Genomic DNA, 8,097 nt, shown 5'->3' with positions numbered 1-8,097 from the left:
TATCGGGGGGAAGAAGGTATATGCATTGGCGTACGCGGATGACGTGGCGTTGCTGGCAAAGGATGAGGATGATATGAAAGGTATGATTAGGACATTGGAAAGGTATGTTAGTAGGAAAGGGTTGGAGGTTAATACGGGGAAAACGAAAATAATGAGGTGCAGGAAGGGGGGAGGGAGGAAAAGGAAAGTGTTTTGGAATCGGCAGCGTAGGGAAATAGAAGAGGTGGGTAAGTATAACTACCTAGGGTATGTGATGAAAGCAAATGGGGAACAAGGTGAGCATGTTAAGGAAAGGGTTAGGAAAGGAGCAAAAGTAATGGGGCAGGTATGGGGAATAGGAAAAAGAAAATTTGGAAAGGACTGGGGTAGAAGAATATGGTTATTTGACAAGTTGGTATGGTCTGTGATTAGTTATGGAGTTGAAATTTGGGAGTGAAAAAGAAGAAAAGAAGTAGAGGATATGCAGGAAAGATATTTAAGATGGGTTCTTGGAGTGTCCAGGAGGGTGGCAGGGTACATGGTAAGGGAGGAATTACAAAGCGATATGTTGGAAGGAAGAGCAGGAATGAGAGCATGGCGTTATGAAAAGAGGTTAGAGGAAGGAAACGGTGGGGAGTTAGCATGGAGATGTAGAATGGAAATGAGGAAAAGGGTGAGAGCGGGGAGAGGATCAATGGGGTGGGAAGCGGAGAGAAGAGACTTCTTCGAAGATAGAGGATGGGAAATGGTGGAGGTGGAGAGAAGATCGGAGATGGGTGCAATGAGAGGCGAGGATTTAGTAAAGGTAGAAAGAAGGAGGCAGGAGGAAGAGAGATGGGAAAGAATTGTAGGGTCGAGAAGTAACAAGGAATATAAGTTTGTTAAGGGAAAGGGAGTGCCAGGATACCTTAAAAAAGGGTGGAGTGAGGAAAGGTGGGGAAGGATAGCAAAATATAGACTAGGAGATGAGCTGAAGGGATATAGGTATTGGGAGAAGAGAGAAAATAAGGTGTGCGGTATATGTGGGATGGAGCAGGAGAAATGGAAACATGGGTGGGAAGGATGCTCGGGGCTAGGGATAGAGAGAGGCTGGCAAGAGATGAGGGGGGGAAGTTTTGGGGGAGGAGGGACAAGGAGAAAGATGGTTGAAAATAATAGAGAAGATAAGAGGAGGGGTGGAAGAAAAAGCAGAGTAATAGGGAAAATAGAAAAGTGTAGCGGAAACGGAGGTCCTGGGATGAAAGATGAAGGATGCAAGAGTGAGTGAGGAGATAGCGGGTAGTGTGTGAGAGCCTGAGTGTGAGAGAGTGAAGAGGGAGGAGAGAAGAGAAAGGGGAGGCAAAAGAAGGAAAAAAAACAAATGTGTAAAACAAAATTGTTACATAGTTTATAAGTATAGAATATAAGTGAAGTAGAGGTTAAGAGAGGATGTGTAAGCGGAACGGGGGTCCGCAGATGTACCCCTGATAAGGGAGCAAATAAACATCATATTATATATACACAGAACCTCGTGGAATTCACAGCTCTGAAACTATACGACATTTCTACTGTTTTGCGTCTGTAATATTTGATTCGTTGCTTTCAGCGTCTTCAGACTACATGCAATTGCTTTTCGCTAGAAATACGCTTGAATTGTGTTAAAGATCACTTTATATATTGCGATGTTGAACTACGTATGACTGTGTGTATGTAAGGAACAGTAATGTGTATGTATGTTCCCGCTGGTGTATGAAACAATTTTATAAATTTTAGTCATATTAGTGCTAGTGTATTTACTTTACTTGTTTACTTTGAATAACGTTTGTAGAGTCATAATTCGAATACCGATAGTTTCTGAATATATCTATTACTATTATAGCCGGCACCCCCAACGTCTATTTTAGTTTGACTTTCCTCCAACGAATCAACTGAATCTAGGTGGAGAATTCGCTTAAAGTCCCGCGATAAAAATACACAGGGTTTACTTATTTATTTATCTCTCCATTTCCAAATTCCTATTCTCAAATCTGGTTCACGTGTTTCTAGTGTTACGCTTACGTGGTTCTAGGGTTACGCTTATACGTGGTATAGATGAATCTTGTGCTATATATATATATATATATATATATATATAGCACAAGATTCATCTATACCATATATACATAACATAACATAACATATATATATATACATAACATTGTAATCTCTCTATTAGCTTATACCAAAGCTTGTGCAAAAACTAATTTTCGTGTTTCATCAATAGTTGATGTCCTTCAATTAGAGATATGGTGATGGGTTGTACACTTTTACTGCATTTGATTTCACACGGCTAGAGATTGCACTCGCTTAGTAACTCACCTGCTTTTACATTACAAATGTTGACTGTGAAATTGTGAGAACTTTCGACTAGTCATTTTATTCAGTAGGATACAGTAATATATAACGAGCAATGTACAAATTTTATTGTTCAAATTGGCTGGTGTGAACGTTTATCGACCGATTTTTGGGGTCAATTTGAAAATTTACCGGAGATAGTCCTAAATTGACACCAAATTGTAGTCTATATAAGTACGCATCGAAAAATGTTATACAGTGTATACGGCTGCTGCGTTCATTTTTTAGTAAACCGTTATCACGTTACGTTCAATTTTTTGGGTGTGCACAAGTAACTCATCATGAAATCGGTATAACTGTCTTGAGCTGAGCACAGTCATGGACTGCCTCAACTTACTGTTCGCCATGAGAAACTCTAATAATTGGTATTAGCTCTTTTGTATTGTTGCTCTACTCTGCATTGGGTTACCGCCTCATCTGACGTCAATGCAGAATCTAGTGTTGACCATAGCATCGCAACATTTATTTACATTTATGTGTAAACTAGAAACTACTGTGCTATAGATGATAGTTGAATGTTTCAGCTCAATTGCTTGTTCAACCTTGGGAAGCTTCGATCTGCATGTTACTTGGCATATTCCAGTAGAGCTTCCAAATGCGTTGTGGTCATGTCGTCAGTCGGCCCAAATGCAATGCAGACCCAGGCCACGATGCAAAGTGCGTATTTCCAAGTGTACATATTACTTTGGACGGTGTATTCATCATCGACGGTTCGGATCTGAGGTGAAAATAGACCGGAAAATTTTCGTCAAGTGACATGCAAAAAGATCGCTAAATCTTTTAAAGAATTTCAGTTATGGTCGTGGTAACACGAAATATTTATAACTCGATGTGAACTTTGTAAACTACGCTAAGGCTCACCGTGTCAATTTGCCGTGTTCCTTGATCAAGAGTTGTTGAATTTTTATATTGGTCTGTCGCCGTCAAGTGAATACAGATCGCTACAAGGTACAGCAGAAGTATAACTATCGCCAAGCAACGGCGGTAAGAAATCATGCAAAATTGGTCCAGGTCGAAATGTCCAAAATCAATTCTAAAATTCACAAGTATTACAACATCATGCACGCTGCAGAAATGAAGATCGACGTGGAGCATAAGCCAATTTATACAGCGAATATACGTAATGAATATTGTTATACACTTTCGTACCTGTCCATCGCAGAGAGAAGACTTATTGTGACGAGAAATAAAAATATCCCTGATATTATCTGGGGGTAGTTAGTGGCATTTATTAGCGCGAGTAGACTGGGATCAGCCTCCATTTTTGCTACCTAGAATTATCAGATCAGCCTTAAAGTTAATTCCTTTTATTCATATCTGAAAAAGTTCATACCTCGGGGCCATTCATAAAACACGTGACGCTCATTTTCGGAATTTTAACCCCTCCCCCACGTGACGCTCATTTACGGGATATTCCTTACCCTCGTCAGCAATTGTGACGATAGCACAGATCATCCCCCCCCCCCCCCCCCAACAGCATCACGTGTAGTACGAACGGCCCCCTAACGGTAAATAAACTTTGATCAACTTCCGTACTCACCAAGAGGATCTGAGTCAAGGCGATACCGCCGAGAAGACCCTGGCACCAGATCATCACACATTTGGATAGATTGTGCATTTTGATTGCGACGTATATAGGCTTCGAAAACCTTTCAGTGGCGTTTTCTACCTTGTTGCTTTTCCTAATTTTCACTGCACTGAACCCGTTTCTCCCCTGAACGTAAATGGTGTCAGTTGTCAACTCCAGCATGGGCGATGGCTCCTCATACCTTGTTTTGTTTTTTTGATTTTCCTGCGCATTTCGCAATAGTTCCGCAATCGGTAGTTCATCAGCTGCTTTTTCTGGAATGTTTCAACGTAAAGAGAACGAATCTGTACCCGAGAAGTTGAATCGCCGTTGTTGGGTTTACTGAAAAAATGTGTCATCAGAGTACTCACTTTGTCTCTGTAGATTTTCCGCCCTCCTACGGCTTTCTGAATCCGCATTTCCGTCTGTGGAACGAGGTCTCCTTGTCGTCGTTTTTTCGTCGACTTTCTCGCGATCATCGTTTCTGCTTTCTTCTGGTCTTCGCCTCTTCGACCGTATTTGTCTTTTCCCCGTCTGTTTCTCGATCCCAGTTCTACGAGTTCTGGGAACCCCTTGCTTCTTCAAAACTTGGGCGCTTCTCCGTTTGGGTAAAGGTCTCGTTACGGAGGTCTTGACATCCGTCGATTCTTCCGAGTCACAATTCAGAGGGGCCGATATATTTTGTCGAACATGTACTAGATCAATTTTTTTCAGTGGGGTGCTGGTATACTTGATGTCGGAATCCGACTCATCGAAGTTTGTTGATCTGTCGTCACCGGTTTCATACCTGATTTCGGAACTGTATCTTTGCTCTCTTACAGACATTTTCTCGCTTCATAATTTCTATCTCGTGAAAGTCGCCAGTCCTTGATACCCATGAGGGATCTGGAGTAGAAATACTCAATCAGCGACATGCCTAAGGAATTAACACGAAGCGATCACCTCCTAAATGTTAAAAGTGTTGCAGCAGCCACGGAGAGTCACGAGTTAAGATCTCTATCGATTTCCCAGCGCAACATGTTTCATTCACTGCCTAACTAGATTACTCACATACAGCGTGAAACGCTAACAACTGCATGATCCGTCGTCTGCTAAAAATCCGAGTTAGTTTCCCAGAGTGACCAACCATCATGAACCTAACCTGAAAATGTTGACAGTTGTCGCTGGCAGTTGTACTAAACGACAACAGTTGTTGTATAAAATAAATTTATGACGGCTAGTCGTACTGAAAATAGCCGCTCTCGTATTGTAGCGCGTGCGCATTAGACGACGGACCATGCAGTCGTTAGCAATTTGCTCTGTATACGCGACGTTGTCTTGCGCCATTAAGGAATCATGGCTACTGGATACCAGCGAAAGAAAAAGCTATTGCATACGTTACCTGAACACAGAGTAATCACTATTTGGTTCAGTGTTTATTCTCAGATGAAAGATAAGAATAGCGAGGTTCAATGGTTAGAAAATTCACAAAATTTGTAATGTAAAATACGAGCACCTTCACTATGTAGCTGCCTCACATCCCGATCGACATTTGACGGTGTCGTTAGCAACGAGGCGCTGGCTATGTTGTGGATTTCACCATGCTTAACAACGCTCGATAAGCTGGGTTCAAGTCTTACAAACGGTTTAGAACTGTGCCGGAGATTGAAACATGTAGGCACATAAGTTTTGTCGCAGTGTCAGTCGATAACCTTCGAGTCGAAATGATTGAATTGTCATTTCTGACCAAATTGTGATACGATTTTGCGTTATTATTCCGCTACTTGTAGCACTGGGAGTCTCCTCGTTGCATTCAGATATTACAAAAGGACTTTGCGGCGAACGTGGTGTTTAGGTGCTGATTTGGATTTATATTCTGCTGCCTATCGGTGCAGTTAGGATTTCTTGCCTTGCAATTGTGGTACTTATACAGAGTGGCTGGGATCACCGATGTCAATGTTTATTGGGATGTAGATTTCCTAGCAGCAGTTTGCTTGTTTCCTTTTTCCCAAACGAGACAACTTTTTGAAATAAATGTATCTGTATCTTTACTCCCTCATGGCGATCCATTATTTTTTTTTTTTTCAATTCCACTTTGCCACAATTTTTTGAGACCTCACGACTGTTTTGGGCATGTGAATAAGGTGTTACTTTAAAATTCTTCCGAGCCACCTGCAATGCAATTACTGTGAGTTCACTTATTTATTTTATCTAACGAACATTTGTCTTTCTTATTTTAGCTCCCAGGTTGGATAACAGTCATAATTAAACAGTCAGAAGCCCCGAATGGCAGGTTTCAAACCGATAGCTATATGTATAATGTATATATAAGTATATATGTACAACGTACAAAGGGTGGATTGTGGAGGTATAGGTATGGCAGCATAAAACCGAGTGTCGATAAAGCCAAGTTGAGACCTCGAATCTCTGCGTCTCGCGAGCAATGAAAGTATAAATTGCAAAAGCCGCGCGGTAATAAATTTAGCGTGTCGTAGATAGAGATAACGATGCAGATATGTAGTGGTGAGGTAATGGCTGCAGAACGGTGACTATACGGTTGCACGTTGCACACACTTATGGTATGCATGCCTATACTCCACGTGTAGATCGACGCACACTAGGAGGCATTCGCCGCAGAATGTAGATAAATGGCGGAGGTATTGTGCCTGTGTCGGCTTTGCAGTGAGTGCAGGAGGGCTGTAATGTCGATCCTGCATACAGCGCCGATTATAGAAAGATACGTGTACGTATGCACGCCTTGTGCGTAGGTATACTGATATAACTATAGCTGGCAATTAGTTTCGTGGAGAATGTTGTCGTCCTTGGTGGAATGGATGTCGGTATCGCGGGGGTGTAACTCCACACGTAGGTGCCTTCGGCATTCGCGATCCGCCTGCCGGTAGGTATGACCCGGGTGCAAACCATAGAGATATATAAAATAGAGTAAGCGTCCCGTGAACGGCTTTGAAGCAGTTCTCTGAAGGACAGATGATAATTAATAACTCACCCGTCCTCTCTGTCGCTCTTCCCATGGAGTGGGGGCCACGAGAGGGGTAGCTGCGTCCGTCTGCCTAGTTACTTCATAGAGCTCGTCGCCCGTACTCCATGGAAAAAGCGACAGAGAGGACGACGGGAGAATTATTATCACGCTCACGGGACGTTTACTGTATATCATATGTCTCTACGGTGCAAACGTCACCTGGAAACTGGGACTGGGAATCCATTAGCAAAGTCGAATGGACGGGAATTTTACTCGTTGATCAAATCTCATACACGTCGAACTAGTTTCGCGCTTTCGAATTAAGCAAATGAACGTACCTACACGGTATAATTATGAACATTCTTTGAGAAACGAAGACAATCATAATTGTCTCCTTTCGCGCATTTCACGACTCTTATCTCTCCGTCGACGGCATCTCCTTTGCATCTTTATTCTGTGTTGTGCTCGCTGTTGATGGCGGGTCTTCGCGTGCAAGCCCAGGATATATTGTATGTATTTGTAATACCGGTTCAAGTCTTGTTCCTGGGATTATTTCGCTTCGATCATCGTTGCGCGGTCGAGAGGTGTTGTTGCAACAAGCTATTAGATTAATTGTCCGATTAAATTCTCGTAAATCCCGGGATGGTATCTACGTACCGAAACCGCCCACAAATCGCACTGCAGAGTTATGGCTATAAACTCGATTCTTTTATTCGTTTCATTTTTTCAACCTTTTTCTTTTTCATCGCGATTAATATCTCATTCTCCTCGCAGTCTGTGTAACTATATTCTGTTGAATTCCTCAGAATACGAACAGCGCCTTGGAGCTTTTTTCACCGACGCAGTTTGTTTCTTATTTAATTACAGCGTATATGCCTACCCATAATAATTGATTACAAATTTTTAATGGCAACTGGTGTGACAATTAGCAAGAATTTGATGAGGCAAGGTTTGATTTTGCAACGAGAGCAAGAGGAAGAAGAATGTTTTACGTCAAGGCTAAAAAGACGCGTATACGTGAGACGACGGCGGTGATTCACGCATTCGAGGACACGCTCCATCGTGTGCGTGCGTATCTACGTCGTTATATCCTATAGAACGATTATGATTCATCCTTACTTTCACTTGAGACAGTTCCAGCTATTCAGACTTTCACTCCCTGTTTCAATATCTATTAAGCGTCATACTTTTGTAATATTTTCGAATCAATTTTGTATCT

General features: G+C 42.0%; 1 protein-coding gene across 5 annotated transcripts; it reads right to left on the bottom strand.

The window, feature by feature from the left end:
• Window positions 1-2,396: 2,396 nt before the first annotated feature.
• On the bottom strand, window positions 2,397-5,719 carry LOC124179669. Of its 5 annotated transcripts, none has more exons than XM_046564330.1 (6): window positions 5,415-5,719; window positions 4,291-4,804; window positions 3,893-4,194; window positions 3,502-3,623; window positions 3,214-3,385; window positions 2,397-3,070 (listed from the first exon to the last, which is right to left on the bottom strand). In XM_046564330.1, the coding sequence occupies exons 2-6, from the start codon at window positions 4,742-4,744 to the stop codon at window positions 2,918-2,920; spliced, it is 1,203 nt and encodes a 400-aa protein (XP_046420286.1). In that variant the 5' UTR covers window positions 4,745-4,804; window positions 5,415-5,719; the 3' UTR covers window positions 2,397-2,917. The 5 variants fall into 5 exon arrangements, with proteins under 5 accessions (XP_046420286.1, XP_046420282.1, XP_046420283.1 ...); XM_046564326.1 differs by having other exon boundaries at window positions 5,301-5,718; XM_046564327.1 differs by lacking the exon at window positions 5,415-5,719 and adding an exon at window positions 5,061-5,129.
• Between the last annotated feature and the right edge of the window lie 2,378 nt (window positions 5,720-8,097).

This window comes from Neodiprion fabricii, chromosome 4 (genome assembly GCF_021155785.1).
Source record: "Neodiprion fabricii isolate iyNeoFabr1 chromosome 4, iyNeoFabr1.1, whole genome shotgun sequence".
Lineage (NCBI taxonomy): Eukaryota > Metazoa > Arthropoda > Insecta > Hymenoptera > Diprionidae > Neodiprion > Neodiprion fabricii.
The sequence above is the reverse complement of the archived record's forward strand: the minus strand, read 5'-3'. Positions and strand labels throughout refer to the sequence as shown.

Coding starts and splice junctions, on each gene's coding strand:
- LOC124179669 (XM_046564330.1), bottom strand. CDS start 4,744: ATGTCTGTAAGAGAGCAAAGATACAGTTCCGAAATCAGGTATGAAACC. Junction 3,624..3,892: donor CCTTGACTCAGATCCTCTTG/GTGAGTACGGAA, acceptor TGATAATTCTAG/GTAGCAAAAATGGAGGCTGA. Junction 3,386..3,501: donor CTTCTCTCTGCGATGGACAG/GTACGAAAGTGT, acceptor TGTGAATTTTAG/AATTGATTTTGGACATTTCG.